This window comes from Cotesia glomerata, linkage group LG7 (assembly GCF_020080835.1).
Source record: "Cotesia glomerata isolate CgM1 linkage group LG7, MPM_Cglom_v2.3, whole genome shotgun sequence".
In the NCBI taxonomy this organism is placed as follows: domain Eukaryota; kingdom Metazoa; phylum Arthropoda; class Insecta; order Hymenoptera; family Braconidae; genus Cotesia; species Cotesia glomerata.
The window spans coordinates 1808362-1829685 of NC_058164.1; the positions used below are offsets into that span (position 1 = coordinate 1808362).

The 21324-nt window shown below is 28.0% G+C and overlaps 1 protein-coding gene across 3 annotated transcripts in view; it reads left to right on the forward strand.

Moving 5' to 3' along the window:
* LOC123268490 (putative uncharacterized protein DDB_G0282133) overlaps positions 1–21324 on the forward strand; it is a 42231-nt gene that overhangs the window by 16595 nt on the left and 4312 nt on the right. For all 3 annotated transcript variants that reach the window (XM_044733609.1, XM_044733608.1, XM_044733610.1), the window contains exon 3: positions 12708–12811. In XM_044733609.1, coding sequence (XP_044589544.1) covers positions 12708–12811 — 104 coding nt within the window. The remainder of the gene's footprint in view (positions 1–12707; positions 12812–21324) is intronic.

A 21324-nucleotide genomic window follows, 5' to 3' on the forward strand; every position in this document is an offset into this window, starting at 1 on the left:
TTATTATTATTATCATTATCATTGATAAAAACTTTTCCGTTAAAGAAAAATAAATAACAACTTTCTAAATTAACGTTATTAGAGACACTTTTAAGTTATCATCCATTCGTTCTAGTTAACGAGGAAAATAAAAAATATTTCTGCATGTTTTTTTGTTCAAAAATTTTTTTATTGGAAATTAAATAAAATAATTGAATTTTTTCCGTAGAAAGCCGGATAAATTACATGATCGTTGATTGAATATATACAATAATTTTCTAGTGACCCAGATATGGAAATAATGAATTTTTTATAAACGCCGATGTTTTATTTTATGTAACATATGTGTATAAATATGCATTATATATATCGAGAATGAATTATCAAGAACACCCACGGACACGCGAACTCGGATTCGGACCCTCTTCGAAGGCAAACTCGTTCATTACTAAGATTAAGACATCTCCACGATGGAGGTTTCAAATCAACGATTCTGGCGCCTCTCCTTCTCTTTTTTTTCTGCTCCGATTTATAGATCGATGTTTGCATATTTTATCCTGTTAAAATATGGATTTATGGGTAGATATTGCAGTGTTAAACGTCAAGTGCTAGATCATGGATCATGGGCGTTGTATATCTTTATATATTTATGGATTTTTTTTGTTTATTTTCAGGATTGGCTATCAATTTTGTTTATTTATAGAATATTTAACTGTTTGGTTAGAGGGCAGAATGAAATTAGCCACCGATTTCATTCATATGTGTACATTGTGAGCTATGAATAGCGTGAGAAATTCCTTGCGAAATGTCTATAAGTTGACCGCACAATTAACCGCAGTAAAATTCTAGAAATTAATACGTGGATATACTTTGTGCGTTAAGTAAATTTAATGCAATAAGATGTGAAAATTAACTAATTAACTTTCATTATTCAAATTTTATCATTATTATGATCATTTATTTTTATGAATTCTAAGAAACAGATTAGAATGCTTGTAATATGTCTTGTTTTAATTTTTATTTTTTCTATTAGAGTAAATGAGCGCTAAAATAAGAAAAAAAGGATGAGGAGTTAAAGATTAAATGTGAAAGATAATAGAAAGATTCAATTTTTTTGTTAAATAGTTACAATTTCTCGGTAAAAATAAATTATTTTTGATTATTTCTGTGAATATTGCGAATTTAAATGATAACAGCTAGTGATTAATAAGAAACAAATGAATGATAATTTTATTAAAATCACTTTATGATTTAGTGTATGTCAATAGGTCGCGAAATTTAAATGTTTGAGACTTTTATTTGGAATTTGAAACTTGAAGAATTTTTTGAAGTTAACAAAATTGTTCATTATTTAAGATAAAAAAATTCTTTAAAAATATGAAGATTTTAAATAGAGAGTAACTTAAAAAATTTATATGTATTCGAATGATCAAATTTATGAATTCGCTTAGAGATAAAAAAAAGTTAACGCTGTGTAAATAATTTTATCTGATTTAAAAGTACTTGACTTTGTTCAAATCTGAGGAGACTAAACAAACATTAGTTAGCGTGTCGCTGAATTGGCGCAGTTACTTAGTAAGGCAGTAGAGCTACTGTTTGGAATTTAATGAAATTTGGTATGTTAATAGAATATAGAAATATAAAAATCAAATTAAATTTTTCAAGAGCTAAAGAAAAGATATTGAATTAAAAAAATTTTTGTCTTTTACATTGAGAAATTTTTTTTCTTTTATTAAAAGTACCGTTCAAATTTTGATGAAAATTAAGTAAAATAACATTGAATATTTTTCGTAATTAAAAGTACAAATTCAGAGCATCTAATCATAATTATTAATAAAAAACTATTGAAAATTATTTCTGTCTCTTTTTGAAACTTTGTATTTGAAATTTGACTTTTGCAGTATTGAGAGTACTATACCTTGACAGTGTGACTTTAATACAGAATATTTTTTAAACTAAAAAAAATTAATTAGAGCTAAAAAAAAAACATGTTTTTAATTTTTACAAAAATTAGTTAAAATTTTGTCGACATTAATTTTATTAAAAAAGGTTAAAAAAAAAATTATTTTGTGTATTACAGCAGTAATTCATTAAAAATAATTGTTCAAAAAAAATTGAAATTTAGTGTGCATAATATTTGAAAAGACACTCATAAAATAAAATTTGAATAATCTGAAAAAAGTAACGAAAATAAGTAAAATAAATAAATTATAAACTTAACCTCGAGAAATAATGTGTGTTAAAAAATATTTACTTGAATATAATATTAAATACAAACAAAAGTAAATTCAAGTAGTTGAATAATAATTCTCTCGAGCATTTAGTAAACTATTTTAATGATTATTATACTGGCTGTTAAAACCCGTTTTCGATATTCGTTATACTATGTGTTTCACGGATAATGATAAAATGGCTCATTGAATTTTATAGCTTATACATCAAATTAACCTACGGGCAAACAGTTGATGCAGAACTGATCATCGCTAGCACCATCACCATCACCAGCGTGGATATCACAACAAACTAATAAGCTCTATTGAAATTGAATACACCTGTTTACAGTAATCTGGCTGTTGTAAGCTCTCTCATCTCGATCCCAAGTTTCAATTCACGATAAGAAACTAAATAAGAAGGTGGCCTTTAATCATCAAAGAATTGATAATAACAACTTATCTGACATTATATCGACTCACTATGTATTATAAACCTCGTAGAGCAGATTATCAGTCACTCGAGTAATCACGTTGTCTGCACTTAACGTCAAGTCACTCAGCATCTTTCCACTCAATTTATTTAATAAACTTCTATGAAATTAGTTATTCATTCATAATCGCCTCCTCTCCCTCCCACTCGGGTCTTTACGCGCCGCGGTGTTAATAAAGCGGCAATTCGAGGTTGTCCTAAAATTAATTATCTACAAGTAATCAACTGAACACGATAATTATGTGTGATTGTACGTTTAGTAAACAAGGATATAAATGGTCCGAGTCAATTAATGTGTTCACTTATCTTCGATCACGATAGCGATCAATTTCCCCGATCCTCTCTCTTCATTTCTTATAAATACCGCCGTTAACTCGTTCGACAATTTATATTTTATATTTTATTTTCTTTGCACCGGAGCTTAAACCTGCTGATGACGCCGATGAGTAGCCGAGCGAAATAATATTTTAGATGGTAAAAAAATATAAATAAATATCATCGGATGTAATATAATTTATTATTTTGGACTCCTTTTCTTTTAAAATATTTTAATCTTATATTTTATGCTTAATACTTTCTATTTAATTTATTCAATCAAATTTATGCCCTCGTTCTTCTTCTCGGACACTGTACACCTTTTCCACCGCCAATTATATTAAGGACGGCGTGTACGAATGCTAAATCACCGGGGCGATTATCGACAAGACGGATCGACATAACGAGTAGGTGGATTATACACCGAAAATAAGAAGGAGGAGGAGGAGGAGGAGGCCCACACTGCCGTTGGGGCACCCTCAATTAAATACATATACCTACTGCTCTAATCTCTTTTTTCACAATACAAAGGATTGCCTAATTGATCTTCCGAGTATACTTTCACTCTCATCTCTTTATTTGAGAATTAAAAATTATCTTTCTCCAGGTTTTATTTTTATTCCTGGTGTTAATTATTCCATTTGCCATTTCGCTGATGATAAATTATTTTATTTAAAGATTTATTTCACCAAATATTAACGGAGTATAAGAAAATTATAAATTAAAATAAATATTATTTATGATTATGACAAATAATTTATTGGTAGACAAAATAAATTACTACCTAATTGCAATTAAGTGGCTAATACAGGTGTTAAAAATAGTTAAACTCTTCGCACTTCTATCAACTTAATCAGCCAACGCTATATTATACGTATAGGTATATTAATATATCTTAGGTATTAGCTACTGATAAAATAATAAGTAAAGAGCCCGAGGCGTATCTGACGCATTACGAATGCTCCCATTACACGCAATTCACGCTTCTCACAGGACATTAATTGCATGTCTGCATTATCGGTTCGCCGACACACTCTATGAGAACGAACCGGAATTCAACTGAAAAGTCACAAGCCTCCGGTATTTAAAATCTGTAGACCATCGATTATTAATTAAATTAACTGAGTTGACGACCGTGTTTTGAAGGGTTAATCGGTCTCCCATCTTTTAGTTTTGCAGAAGACTTTATTAATTTACTTTATTTTATTGATATACTACTTTCCTATTTGATACATTGGTTATAATTAGATTATACATTTATTATTTATCCGAACAAAAAAATATTTTATTCATTATTAATTAATTTGACATAAAATTATTCCAATTTTATTATAAAAAAAAACAGTGAATTTAATTGCCTGAAACTCTGCTCATTGTTTCTTTTTTTATATTTTTATAAGAAAGTTATATCATGCCAAATTCATTATAAAGTTGCATTTGTTTAAATTTTAATAATTTTGACAAAATAAAAAAGACTAAAATTATCAAATGCTTTTTTTGTCGAGTGAATTGATTTCCTATTTTTAATTTATTAAAAAATTTTGAGGACTTGGACAAAGAGAACAAAAATTGCCGTTTGGTCCATTATTTACTTATTATTATAACATGCCCATTCGGAAATTCCCGATAAAAAAATCAAAAGTATCATTTAAAGATAAAAATTAAAAATAAAATTTAATCCTTAATTATCGTAAATTAGATAAAAAAAAATGAAACGACTTTAAGACTTAGTCCTTGAACGATTGGCAATTCAAATAAAGCGTATAATCCTTTAGATATTCTGCCTAATTCTTTGATACCTACTTATACATATATATGTATAATGTATGTAGACATGTAGGAATATATATATATTTATCGCAGATAATATTGCATGAATTTTTAAAACGATGGGTTTGTTGGTCTTCAAGTACTACTTTTCATATACGAATTTAACGTCGCCATACCTCATACAAATGACACTGATACGTCCTGTAAATCAACGTTTATTGCGTCCCGCGTTTTAAGAACCACCGTTTCTCCATATACATTTTTTTACCGTAGAATATCTAAGCCTTTGAATTTTTATACTTTATTCTTTTATTTTATTGTGCACATATATATAAATATATGTATATATATTTATTTACTTTTTTTTAACTTTATTTTATACTTCATCTTGTCTTGTCCCAAAACGCTTGACGCCACGCTGGGCTTCATGGTCGCCGAATATTCGTTTATGAATGACGAGGAAAGAAAAAATTTTTTTTAAAAACTACTGCCTAACAAGGAGAAAGAGAAAATAAGATGTCCTGAATTTTTATATATATATACCTATACCTATACCTATACGCACATATTTATACGGTAAGATTTTTTATTTTTTATTTTTATTAAACTTAATTGACGAACCACGAATTTAACGTCAATAATTTCTGCGAGAAATTTTTTATATCGCATCATTAACATATACGTGTCGTCGATTCGATAGTGTTGAATAGAAAAAACTAAAATGTTAATAAAATAATGATAATAAAGGATAAAATACGTGGTAACTAAATGTTTGGACACAACAGTTGCCAATTTAGCAACACAAATTAGTTGCTGAGTCCGCGAAAGATCAGTATCGAGTCGGTCTGTTTGTAAAGTACCGAACCGTGCCACACCTTGCCCAAACTGTTACTTTCTTTCGAGTAAATAAATTTTTTTGCCCATTAATCTCTCATTATCTATCTTTTGCTTCATTCATGTGACAATACTCCCTGATAAACCATTGAAAATTTTACTGAATATATAACAATGAATAATATGCGATGAAGGGCAAAACGTTAAATTTTATTTTTTTTTTTTTTTTTTCGCTAAATGATTTTTTATAAATTTACAACTATGAAAAAAATTACTAAGATCAATTTTTTTGATGACAAAATATTATGTATAAAAAATAAATTTTAAAAAAAGCTAAGGAGCCTAAAGCAAATATTTTTTTATTGTTTAGGGCAAGTTGTAACACCATAAAATTTAGATCTTGAGAACAAAACAAGACACCAAGTTTTACAAGAAGAATTTTTTGTTGTAGAATATTTATTTATGGTTCTGTATCTAATCATTTTGCCCCGGGGATTCCTCTTGTAAAGATATAAAAGTATTAAAACATATTCTATTGTCAGTATAGATATTATTACAAATATTTTACGATTTAGCAGTAAATTTTTTTAGATATAGATAATTTATATTAAATTACTGGTATTAGCGTCTAATTCACTTTTTATTACTTCGTTTCTTTTCGTCACACATTACGTCATTTTTATTCCGTTATTCCCAAAATTACCCAGCTGGCTCATTTCAACCACACACTTGCTGATATTTCTTGAATTTTTTTCAAATTTGCCTTATAGAAAAAAAATGTTAATTCTGAACATGAAAATTTTGATTTCAAACTAGAAGATATATGTAAAAAAAAATCAGATTTTTTATTTAAAGTACTAAAAAATGGAACGAAAAAAAAAAAAATTAAAAATTTTGCAGATACCGGATTTTGAAATAGGATAGCTGCTCTAAAGTATCGAGTTGTGAATTTTACCGATGAGACTAAAAGTCCTGCTGGTAAGAAATCATTGAACTGTTGCCCAATATCATTTCGTTGACATAATTTCATGCCTATCATTTGGCAATTTTTTTCTCTAATGCTTAAATCTCTTCCGTTAGTCAAAAAATAACTATAAAAAATAATGACAAATTAGTGTCATCATAAAAAAATTTGTCAATTCGCTCTACTAAAATCTTTTATTCGAACTTTCTTGAAATATTTATTCATAAAAATTTTGAAAGGCTTATTTTGTATCTTTAAATTTTATTTGTTAAAAATTTTACTCTCGAAATTTTTATAGTAAAAAAATTTATGACCTTTAACGTGATGTCTAAAATTTTATAAACTAATAAAATATAGTAAAAGCTTGTACTAAAAAAATTTATCATCCAGGAAGACTCTCAAACTCCCTACGATTGTGTTGTCCTGTACCATAAATTCAATGTAAAGTTTATCATAAATACAATATAAGGTGAAGAATTCATCGGAGATAATAATGAATAAGTGGGGTTGTTTTATTGTCACTAGAATCCACAATAGGCAATAGTTTTATGATTCAAATGACTGACAAGACAGATGAACTAATTCTCTGAAAAGATCAGGAAGAGAAGTTGTGTGATGGCCGGCAATATAAGAGTAAGACAACTAAAGTTAAGTAGACGTAGTTTCTATTTCGGTGAGGTGAATAAGAAAACAACGCGACCAGTGACATAACCCGCGGGTTAGTGGCCTTCTCGTGACACTACTCTCAATTTAAATTATTTTAAACTAATCATCTAATTAATATTCAAATACCTTCAAATACATTTATACTTATTTATCTTTGTATATAATTATTAAATTTCACGGTACACGATTTTTTATTGTCCATAATTTATACATCTTACTTTTTTTCTCCCATTACACACTTAATACTTATTAATTTATTATATAAGCATAAATATCTGTATAAAATTTCGCACGACTCGTATTAACATATTTTTTGAATTTCAATCTTTCCTACATTAAAAGGCTTTAATTTATTGATTAACTTTTTTAAATTTATTTCAAAAATTTCTATTTTTTTTTTTTTTTTTTTTTCAATTTTAAATATTAAAACTAAAGTCTATTATCTCACGGCAAAATTCCATTAAATTAAATTAAAGGTATATTAAGTCGATTAGTAATAAAAAAATGAAAAAATCCCGTTGGTATTATCATGTAAAAACGGGCAAAGAGTTTGCGTAATTTAACGATAAGTCTAACACGTTAAATCTGTATCAAGGCGCCTTAATTAGCGATTAAGTCTAATGAATATTGCATGAGAACCTTCAACACGTGAGAAATTCGAAATATATTTATATATAATAAATTCATTAAATTCTTAAGCATTATCGTTACTCCTTCGCCGTGCGCGGTATCAACTACTAACTAATATCATTAATTATATTTATTAACAAAAAAAAGGCCAACAATAAAGAATTATAATTGAAAATCAGTCTATATATTCCCTATGTGTTTGAATACTGCCTGGAGACTAAACGATCTCGGAGACTAATTAGACCGGTCGTAGTTTGTTAACAGTTGAGGTCGTTAACTGCAACGCGAACAAAATGTCCAGTTGATTCTCAAGAAGCGTGCCTATACTATATCCTCACTCGCTAGATTTTTCTCAACATATGTTCCGAACAACTCACACATATGTGTCTAATAACTTATGACATATATTAACTTGCTTTGATTACTTGATTAATTCTCGCAATCTATTAATCAACTTTTTTTTTTTTTTTTTTTATTTTTATTTTACAATTATCTTCCAAAGTAGGAAAAAGGACGCGAAATTAACCAATTTAAATTCGGTGTAAAATATTATTTCAAAGTAATGAACGGATAATTGGAAAGTTTTCTAATTAGTTATAATAATATACATAAAAAAAGATTATTTTGAGCTATAATCCTTTTATGCTCTGATGACAGATATATTGACAATTATAATTTATACTGCATTAATTACATTAGATAGTAACTGCTACCATCTTGAGTTAGTAGTATATACAAAACTGATGTAAACGATTTCTTTACCCACAAAGATGTTACTATAGTCATCAGTTATTACAAGATGATGAAAATTTTTTCTATTTTTTTTCCGTGTACTTATCGTAGATGAACAAAAATTTTTGAAAAATTCTTTATATTTTTAGTTTACCATAAAACTAGTTTTCTTTTAATTTCGACATTTTAATCTGTTGATTAAACTTGATTTAATTCATGTTCTTGAAAATTTTCAAGAATATATATTCTTAGCTCAAGAACTTGTTAAATTGATTGAAATAATTTTTACTTAATTTAAATAAAGCTATTCTATCAAATTCATGAAGCCACTAAACAGTTGAACCTAGATGCTCAAGCAGTAATTAATTGGGCCAGAGATAATGGGTTAGAAGTAAATCTACTTAAAACTAAAGCAATGGTAATGGGATCAAATAACAAGGTAAAAGCTCTTATGCGAGAAGGTATTCCGGAGCTAGAAATTGATGGTGTACCTCTCCCATATGTCGAATCAACCAAGTGCCTTGGACTTCATTTTATGTCTAATTTATCGTGGAACTTACACATCTCAAAAACTATAAGTAAAATTAATTCGGCATTATATAGCCTGAAACTCCGTAGAAATATTTACACTTCATCAATTAAAAAATTACTTGTATCGGCAACTATTTTACCATTAATTGATTATTGCTCTATAGTATTATTAAATTCAACTTATGAAAATGACTGTAAGCTCAAACGTTCTTTAAATTCAGCAATACGCTTCATCTTCAACTTAAAGCGAGATGAATATGTCTCGCCTTATAGACGTGAACTGGGATGGCTCTCGATAAAGAGTCGTCGAATTTATTTTACTTGTTGTTACTTTTATAAATTATTAGAAATTGGTAAACCTAGTTATTTGCGAGAATTATTTCAAGAAGACCTTACTGTACCCGTACAAAAAAAATTTTGGTTCATGATGAATTTCCAGATGAACTTCAGATTGTGAAACAAATATGAATTTCATAATGAATTTCACGGCGAATTCCAGCTGAATTTCGTGATGAATTTGAAACAAATTGTGTATGAAACTTACTTTTTATAATCAGTAAAGAAACTTTTGAGTCAATTATATTGGCATTTTTATTTTTATTTACACTCACTTAACATTTATGATTCTTAAGATTCTATTTAGATATTTTTAGAGTAAAACCAATATGCAAAATAATAATTCGAAATTCATCATGAATTACATGGCGAATTCCAGCTGAATTTCATGATGAATTTGAAACAAATTGTATATGAAACTTAATTTTTTTAATCTATGAAAAAATATTCGCAGTCAATTATATTAGAATTTTTAGTTTAATTTATACTGACTCAACATTTACGATTTTAAACTTTTATTCAGATGAATTGTTTGGAGGAAAAGAACACAATATGCAAAAAAATAATTCGAAATTCATCATGAATTACAGGGCGAATTCTAGATGAATTTCATGGTGAATTTGAAACACATTATGTAGTGAAACTTAATTGTTTTAATCCGTAAGAAAATATTCGGAGTCAATTATATTGCAATTTTCAGTTTTATTAACACTGACTCATCATTTACGATTCTTAAACTTCTATCTGGATAAATTTTTTGGAGTAAAAGAACACAAAATGCAAAATAATATTTCGAAATTCATCATGAACTTCGCGGCGAATTCCAGCTGAATTTCATGATGAATTTAAAATATTATTTTGAATATTGTGTTCTTTTACTCCAAAAAAAAAAAAAAATCCAAATAGAAGTTTAAGAATTATAAATTATAAGTCAGTATAAATTAAACTAAAAATTCCAACATAATTGACTGCGAATATTTTTTTATAGATTAAAAAAATTAAGTTTCTTATACAATTTGTTTCAAATTCATCATGAAATTCAGCTGGAATTCGCCGTGAAATTCATTATGAAATTCATATTTGTTTCACAATCTGAAGTTCATCCGGAAATTCACCATGAACCAAAATTTTTTTTGTACGGGTATGACGCTCTGAGAGACTAGCACTTAATAAAAATAATATCCTCTTTAAATTCCCAAATTTCAATACCACTCATTATGAATCTTCTTTCGTAATTACAGTTATACGATTATGGGAAGAACTACCGGAGGATATTATAAATTCATCAAACTTGGAGGTTTTCAAAAATAAAATTTTTGATTATTTATGTAATCTTGATGTTTGATCATAAACTGTTTAATGTTTCTACCTTCGTTTTATTAATCTTCAAACTTTAGTAAACTTTCATTATATAGCTTCTTATAATTTAAAGTTACCTACCTGTCTTTATAGTAACATCAAAGATTCTTAAAATTGTTAGTTAATTCATTACAAATTAAATTTTTATACTCATCATAACGTATTATATATCATTATCACCTATCTAAAAATATTATTAGGTAAAATTAGGAAAACGGTTGACCCTGAAGGCCATCCCTGCAACTTCCCGCTAATTCCATACTTAGGCGCTTAAAATTGCACCAATGACGTTTTTGAGCTCTTCGAGCTCAAAAATACAATTTATGGGTTATTTTGAGCTCTCCGAGCTCAAAGAGATTGCTTTTCTATGCTTTAAAGCACTTCGAGCTCAAAAGTCTGATAGAGATTTGATAAGACACTATTTCTTGAATTTTTAAACCGCAATAACTTTTGAATGAATTAACCGATTTTTACGCAGTTAGAAGCATTCGACGCAGTTTTTCAAGCCTCATAAAGAATCATAAACTTTGAATTGATCGCGCTAGGAATTTTGGAGTTATTCCGAAAAAACACTTTTTTCGGTTTTCTTTCGTTCACGATATCTCTCGAACGAATCAACCAATTTTGACCGGATTGGTGGCGATCGACGTGGTTTTTTGAGGTTAAGAGCTGATTAGTTTTTGGAATTGAACCTTTAAGCCGTTTAAAAGTTATTCCAAAAAAACCACATTTGAAAAAAATTTTTTTTTCAGTTTTTTTAAGATTTCTGAAAATCTATTGATCTGAATCGGTTCAAATAGTTTTCAAAATCTAAGTTTGGTCAAACCCTTTCGAATGGCACCAACCGCGATGAAATCGGTCAAGCCGTTCAAAAGTTATAAGCGGTTCACATACTTTCACACACACACACACACACACACACACACACACACACACACACACACACACACACACACACACACACACACACACACACACACACATACAGACGCCGTGACAACCTCGCGGGGATAGTCAGGGAAGCTTCCTGTGACCTTCAAACGTCGAGATCTGATGAAAACTCGATTTTTGCAAAACGGGGTGAAAACAATAACTTCCCGATTTTTTAAAATCTTCGATTTTCTTAGCGGGAAGTTAAAAATATTCTAAATGTTTATAAGTTAAACTGCACAATAATGTAAAATTGTATGTATATTTACTCTTTGCCATTCGGCAACTGCCTTGGCATAATTTATTAATAAACTAAACTAAACTAAACTATTCTCTTGTTTATCTATTATCCAGAGATAAATATTGATGCTCTTCTCTTCAGAAATTAATAATTAATAATAATATTTGATTGTTATTGAATTTCTCGAACCAAGAAATTGTTAATTGAGTTAAAGTATTTTTTTTTTCAGTGTGAAATTAAAAAATCTGTGGATATTTTTGATATTTTTAGAAATTTCATTTTTATCAAAAAAGTAAAATTTTTTAATCATCATATCAATCAATTCTAATCTCCCTACCGGGATAAAAAAATTAATTTGATTTAAGAGAAAAACATCTTCTACCAAAAAAATTATGTTGAAGAGTTTTATAATTTTGAATCAAGTAGAAGTAAAGTTTATTTGAATCAAGAAAATTTTCTCAGCTCAAGAGTTCTTTAAAAATGATGTTCTTGGTTCAACTTTTTTTTTTTTTCATAAAAGAATCAATGATAAAATTCAATAATTAAAAAATTGTCATTCATAAAAAAAAATAAAAATAAGGATTTAATCTTTTCTCTATTTTTTTTATAATTAGTATAGAAATAACATTAAAAATGACAAATAAATATTAAAAATAACAAAAAATAAGTTATTTTATTGAATATAAAATAAATACTATGATTATACTTTGCTTTTAGACATATTCCAAAGGATTTCCGTATCAAGTGGTCAACTGAAGATCCAAGGAGTCGCGACATGTCTATACCTCTGCATGGATTCCTGTGGTCTTCTTTACGGATCTGTGAGTATTTTAATACTTTACCATAATAAAAGTACCCTTAACAGGAAGTGTAAAATCTTAGAGTAAGAAAAAAGAATGAAACTTGACATAATAACAGTTAAGTTAAGTAGTCAACTTAATTTCAAAATTAATATAAATGGCTCGATAGCACGTAAAGAAAATATCCGCAAGGACGTTTGTTAAAAAAAGGGTGAAAAATAAAAAATGAGGTTATATATAAAACATGATGAAACATGACTTAGTTCGAGTCTAATTGACGCTTTGGACTGCAAGGTGAATGCCAATAAGAATCGTGATTCCTAATCAGACGAAGAGAGCTTGTACAAGAATTACTAGCAGCCATATGTCTCAATGAATTCCCAGAATTTATCCAATCACCTTTTTCAGTTGCGAAAAAAAATAATTAAAATAAATAAATAAATAAATAAAATACGCCTTAGAATTTAATTAAATGTCATTGGCATCGAGAGATCGGGAGCTCAGCTTCCTTGTATCTTTAATTCTTCATTACACGCGGCATTTAATTTATACTCTGCCTCCTATACGGCTCTTTTATAACTTATAACTTCCATGAATTGATCTATACCGCTACCTAAAAGTGTCACTGGCCACATATTTATTATTTTTATTTGCCATGACCTTATAACAACGCTTATTGAGATTTATATTACCACCATACTAAATATAAACTCCCTATGAAAAAAATATCAGCTGAGGGGATAGGATGTAATAAATAGGATATTTTAGTTTAAAAACAGGATTAAAAATAAATAAAAATAAATATCCCGAGTTTTATGAATAAAAAAGTCAAGAATTTTCAAGCAAAACTTTGTAGCGATTTTTGTAATTACAAACGAGTGATGTGGCTTTAGTTAGCTTCACTAGCAGAGTCTTGGATAAAGCAGTATATAATAGGTAAATAAAATTAAAGCGAGATAACGATATGATCGACCAGATGCTTTGGCTGTTGCTACCGGTGAGTTGAAGTTGTCCCGCGACTTCAGAAACTACAACACTCGAGGGTATGAGCTGCTCTCTTATGCTACTTGCTTGTACACACACACAGATGTGCGTGAATAAATGTGTGTGCATAAATGTATCAATGTATTGGCTGCTTGCATAACGCCTGAAGGAAATTCCACGCTAGGCCACACCGTGTGCGTATTGCCTCAAGTCAACTAAACTGTATTATACACAACACCGGAGCAGACGCGAGCCACGCGCGTCGCGTGCACATACGTGCTTCAGTTTCACGGGAAACGGGTATGAGAGATAGTTAATAAGAGGTCACATCACTTTACGTGCAAACTCTATCTATAATATTTTTACACAGCATGTTTTATTACTTAGTTTATTGTTTTTGAAAAATTGGAGGGTGTTTTTGCTCAAAATTTTGGATAAAATTCAAAGGATTTTCTTGTATACTGAGAAAATAAATTTTTTTATTGAGAAAATTTTTTTGACACAAGAACATAATATTCTCCATCATTAAAAACTCGGATTTCAAATCTTGTAACTTTTAACTTATGGTGATTTTTTTTTTTTTTAGATTAAAAATGACTTTATCAATCGCAATTTTAAATTAGAGAAGTCCAGGTTCGATTTTTGGCTTTTTTCTTTTCCCCATATTTTTTCAAAGTTATTCTTTGCTTTCAAAAAATTTTTAGTGTAATTATTCTTAATTTAATACTCGGATACTTAAAATACTCCTAACTTACTAGAACTCAAGAATCGTTGAATTGCACACTGAAAAAAAAATTCTTGACTGGAGGATAAATTTTCTTAGCTCAAGAAAATATCAGGGAAGATTGAAAATTTCTTGAATAAAATCAAAGTTTCTTGAATCAAGAAAATTTCTTCTTGCTCCAAAATAACTTTTGTCTTCCTTAAAATTTTCTTAGTGCAAAAAATTTTTTTTTCTGTGCATGAATTTAAGTTAAGAGAGACAAATTGTTACGATCTTCAGAATATATGAAAATTTCCATTTACTTAATTATTCAAAATTCAATTATTTTAATTTTTAAAAATCAATACAAAAAATTGGTTAGTAATTTTTACACCGAAGGAGAAAAATACTCATTAAAAAAATTTCTTGAACCAAGAACAAATATTCTTAATAATTATCGAGAACATATTATTTTGACTAAAGAATTGATTGAATTAATCAAAATAGTTTTTACTCAATTAAAATAAAAATATCTATATTACATCAAAAAATGAATAAATTTAAATAACTAATTTAAAAAAATTCCTGATCTAAGAAATCCTTGTCTGGACAATAATTTTTCTCTGTCTCACAGTATGTAAGTATGTATGTTAGTATGGCTGATAAATGTAATTCTGACAATCTCGACGATAGACAGTCGTCGGCTGGAAGTCATCTGCTCACTAAAGATACTTGTAGATTATTTTTCCATGAACCAATAATAGTAAGTTAAAGCTCACAGCTCGCTGGCAGCTGGGTAGAACGATTTAGTCCCTCAGGGGTGATTTAGTTGACATTATTCATTGCTGCAATGATCGAGAGTCGAGTTGTACGGATCTACGCCGAGGGACAGATATCGTTTTCTCAAGAATGCGGAATTATTCATCTTTTACTCAAGCTAACATTTATCTTTATTTAGTATTGAGATCCATACAAATGTTATTTTTGTTTATAAAACAAAATGTAGAGTTTGCCGAGAAATTTATATAATTGTTGAATTCTTAGCGGTAAATAAGTAGCTGGTTCTGTTAATAACGACAACTGTAATAACATAATTTTTTAAATACAGTATAGGCGAAAATATTTGATTTAAGTAAATTTAACGAAGGGTAAAAAATTTCTCATTGTTTCGTTGAAATTTTCTCACGGTTGAGTTGCTATGAATTTAAATTGTGAGACTTACACCCACGCATGTTGAACTTGACTTAGATTGAATCGCGATATTCAACATTTACTAGTTAACTCAACTCAAGTCAAAACATATGTATATAAATATAAATATAAATATAAATATGCGCGTGTTATATCGCGATAATAAATTCCAACGTAAATATATATCGTATCCTAATAGCATAAATGTTTTATTTATTATATCGTTAAAGGATCTGTTAGAAAAAAATCTTGATAATAATCCTATATATCGAGAGTATGCTTGTCTTAAAGTTATAAATTAATTCTCTATACCTATATATAATAATATGCCGTCGTAAAATTGCTTCGTAAAAAATTTTCATTCCTTGACGCGACGATAAGAATCAACAATTTTTTTTTTATTTCTAATTTCAAACGCCAACGACTTAATTAAAATTTTTTATTCAATTCCTTCCGTACAATACCGTCTTGAGTTACATTTCGATAAATCATTTTCTTGGAAAAAAAAAAGAAAAAAAAATTGCATCGATTAAATTTGGAATTTCTTCTCTATACTTTGGAATAAAATAATTAATTTTAATAGTCGGACAATTTATCAGAGCGTGAGTTTAGTAATATAAATAGAATCCCCTATTTGATATAATGCAACATAATATGTAATCGCTCAGACAGATGTCAGTTGCAGCATGCCTCTACAAAGTATAAAAATGTATGTAATAATATATCGAGGAAGATGAAAAGTAAACTAGTGCAAAAGTGAACAATAAGAAACTAGAGAATAATTTTGTTTATTTTTCTCATACCGTGATTGATTTCATGTTATTTGAATAATTAAATAGAATAAGAATTTACTGGTTTAGAGTATATAATTAATCTGTCTGCCCTTTTGTAAACAACTTTTAAGAGCAAGTTTTTTATAGTCTCCAAGTTCTTACTTTTCTTCATTTTTTATTCTGTACAAGTTCATTAAAGTTAATTTAACATAATTATAATGCGTGGTTATTCCAATAAACGTATCAATTAATCACAAATGTAACTGATGAAAAATAAATTATTAAAATAAAATAATAATATTGTATAATTCGAAATTTACTTTTTTTTTTATTTTTTAAGAAGAATTGAGATTTTAGATATGAGTTTGCTGGAAGCCACAAGAATCTGTTATAAATTATAAATAGCTTATAAATTCCTATGGTAATTCGTCTAAATAACATAATTTTATGAGAATACATGGAAATTATTTCCCATGGCAACAATTATGGTTTGGAATTCCTATTTATAAGATTCCGAAGATGGGAACTTTATGAAACCTAGAAGCATGCCAAAATACCGTAAGAGTCGGTAAAAAATCTTCATTTAATTTTCTGGGAAATTACCAATTATAAAGGCTAATTATCGTGTAATTATATTCTAATAACTGCACTGTACTTTTGGTAATTTTTAAATATTTTATTCAAGTATCAATTTTGAAAGTAGTAAAATATCTATTGACCGATTATTATTGAGTATTACTACTGAGAGTACAATTAAAAATTATTCTTCTCAACACTGATGATAATTTTTTTTTTCAACTCTCTAAAATTTTTTAATAGAATTTTTATAAAAAATTGAGATAAAGAATTATCAAAAAAAAAAAAAACATTTTTAATAAAAATAAAATTTATTGTTAATAAAACGATAAATTGAAATTTTGTCTTTTTTATTAAGATTTCAATTTTTAAAAAATGATGACAATGCAACCAAATTTGAATTTTCAATACTCAAATTTTTCTTCAGAAAATTAATATTTCTAAATTTTAATTTTTAATTAAAATAATTACCCAAGAATATATAGTGATAGAAGTTGCTCTTTATGCCGACACATTACGAACTTTTTCTCGGCTCATGTGTTACAAAAACAATTGTAACCTCACGGACAAAAAATACAAGACTGATTCCTGTGTTGAGAGGAATCATTACTTTTTACGCAGCAACCACTACCATCCCTTTTTTACTTAACATAAAAGAGTACTGACTACTGTGCGAGATAATAACCAGTCCTATTATTTTTTTCCACGCGGCTTAAGTTTTTTTTCGAGCCTTCACCATATGATAGGATTGACTACCATGCGGGATAATAACCAGCGTTATTTTTTTAGTAGATCGGATGAATAAAATATATTCATTTTTAAATAGACAAAAAGTTATTTTAGTTTCATTCACCAAATTTTAAATACTACGCTTCCTTCTAATTCAATGTGAATGTCAATGGCTGAATAAAGTTAGTTTTTAGCGTATAAATTTACTAATCAAAATATACTAATGCTGACATTCTAATAAATAGTTTACTAGTCTAACAAAATGATCTAGATAAAAATGTGTTACCCTTCAAATTTATGACTCTAAAAAAAAAAAGCTGTTAGAATAATATTAGTCTAATACGAGCGTAATATCTACGCTGGTCTTAAATCAATTGGTGTACTAAATTAGCACCCACTGGCTGATATAAATTTCGTTCTCAGTCTCATATATTCACCATGACTTTAATATACTTTAGGTTGTATACGCCAATTTAATGTACGCCAATTTATATACATTAATACAAATATCATCTATAAATCTTTTTTAGACTTTGTCATTATACAATACAATAATATATATATACAAATTATATTCTTGAAAAAATTTGATGCATAAATATATTTTTTTTATATCTTTTATCAATAATTTTGTCAATAAATTTATTTGTAGATTTTTTGATAAAAATTTTCAAAATTTTGGTATTTCATCTTCACTAAATTTTCACTAATACAAACACTCGATCCTATTTTAAAATCAAAAACGATATTCTATCATCATGATTGTTTTACACATATTTACCACCATTCGTAAGATATAACATCCGAGCGAGTAATTTTAGACTCTAAACAAGGCATTGGATTTCCAAAACATTTTAAATTCGCTTATATAACCACACGTTAATTTCCGTATCCATGTTGACCTCTACAACTCATTCAGTCGCAATAAATGTTATCTGAATACAAGAAAAATGATTCATAGTAAAAAAAAATTCTCTATCATCACTTCAGTCATTGTAATTATTATGATTATAACAAATAACCAGTACTGTACATCTCTATATGTATCTGGTTATTTTATCTTCATGAGATCTCCTGAATGAAAGACTCGTTAAAGTTAACACGTCTGCTCTCTTGTCTCAGTGGTCGTACATCACAAGTTGGTTATTTGGAATTCCCTTAGGTACTTACAAGTAAATAAACAATTGTAAAATTTATGGAAGTAAATAAAAAATGTATTTGTATATTTATTCATAGCGAAAAATAAACAAGCGAAGCTTTCGTCGGGATGTCCGTGTTAAAAGTTTAAGTACATTACATCTTAAAGGTTAAGAAGGTTTGTGAGTCATACGCGTATATTTTAAATGCGATAGGGTGTAATGCCTTTACTCGCCAGAAAATAAAAGCTTATACACATATGTGATGTATAATATAGCAGCAAGCTGAGGCTAAGTATTATAAGTTATAAGTTATAAGGATATGATGGATATGGATACTAACGATATAATTCAAACCGTTGACACGTGCACAAATATTATGATGGACGGTTTAACGTCGCACTCATACCATTGAGACTTGTCTCAGCTCAAAGGCTCAGGAGAATAGTTTTATAATATAATATACTACAGGGTATAAAAAATAAATAAAATTATCCGAGTGAGAGTAAGTGTATAGTGAGGATTAAATGTTGATGTTGATGCTGATGGAAAAAAAAAAAAAATAAATAAAAGGGTTTAGGTTTCGTAAAAGAGAATGCTTTTAAATAATCCCCGTTGATTTTTTTACACGGCTGGTAGGCTGCTATCCTACGGACTCTGACGTTACTTTAAAAGGATAAGGACAAGGATACAGTATCATTGGTATCGGTATCCTTTTGGTTTAGCTTTTAACTTGGTTGCTAAAACCAGCCAGCACGTGACAGTGTGGAAACTTTAACTCTGTGCTAAATAGAATAAATAAAACAAAATATAAGCTGTTTTAATTTTTATAAAAAGCTAGGAGGCTACAGATTGAAATACGAGTCGACACGGTACGGGTGGTAATCTGTTTAACGTACGGTAAACACTGGATGTTAAATTAAAATAAGAGAGAGTGAAAAAAATAAATAATGTAAAATTGGAGCGAACAAAAAAATTTTTGTGCTTAATGAATCAATTTTTAGAAAATTTTTTTCAAAATTTATCGGTATCTTGAATAACTTTGTTTCAGTTTTTTTTGCCGGTATAAATTTATGACGTTATAAGTTAATTCCGAGGATTAAAGGCGTACATGTTTAAATAAAAATGGATAAAGATGTAGATTTTATATCTATAGAAGATAAAAAATAAAGAAATGCGTATTCGGAAGATTCCCATCTGACAATCTTTGGCAAGTCTTTCGACGCTATCGACATCGTATTCTTTCGAACTTTATGATCTCGGCGCGTTTGTATTATCCGATATAATATGCCTTATATGAATAAAAACCGAATCCCGAACAAAATTATTTCGACAGCAGTTTGCCTATTAACACTTAACATCTCACCATTATTTAATACTCTCTAAATCACAAGACAATTTTCTAAATTACTCTAACCGCTAAATTTACAGGAATAATAATTAATATGGATTTTTATTGTTAACCTTCTTTTTTATCAACACGCTTTCCTGTGTATAATAAATTTCATTAGTAGACTTGCTAACACCCTTTATTTTATAAATTCCTCATAGCGCTTTTTTTCAAGTCTCTATTTGGATACACGTCTTAAAGTAGATAAACATTAATTAAGACACAAATCCGCTAAATTAATTTTTTTTTTTTAAAAGTCTTCATTGATATAAAACTTTTTTTTTTTAAAAGAAACATTTTTTATAATTGAGTTAATGATGAATTTTTTTTATCAATTAATTTTTTTTAACTACACTTCTTACAAGATTTTTTAATTAAATTTATAAATAATTTTTTATATTTAATGTATTTTTTTTTTTTTTTTAAGAAATTAACTTTTTTTTTTTTATGAAACGCTTATATTCAAAAAATTTTTTCTATCTCAATTGATGATATATTTTTTTATCATTTAATTATTAAGTTTATAATTAAATTGATAAAAAATTTTTTCTATTTAATGTTGTAATTTTTTACCCAGATTTTCTTAGAAAAATTTTGATCATTATAAAATTAGAATTTTTTAAAATTAAACTTTTGTTTTCTTATCTCTATATTACTAGGGCACTTAGCAAAAAAATGCATTACCTGACCAATAAAATTTATTTATACCGATGGTTACAAGATTAACAAATATAAATTCTAAAATTACACTAGAATATTTCATCTTACTGGTACATTTACCTTAATTTAAGCAAGAGTATAGAAGAGTAGGTATTTAACAATATATCATGTCTGATGAAAGTTACGACTGCCTGGCAGCAGCATCTAAGCAATACGATCACCCACGTGTAGTATAGTTATAAAGTGTGTGGTGCCATGCCAGAGCTACATATACACTGCAGTCAAGAGTAACGTATTATATAGTATACATACAGTATAATATAACATATGTATAGTACATAACAACTAACATAACAGCGAAGACGATGACTGGTGTCCTCATACCTTTTTTT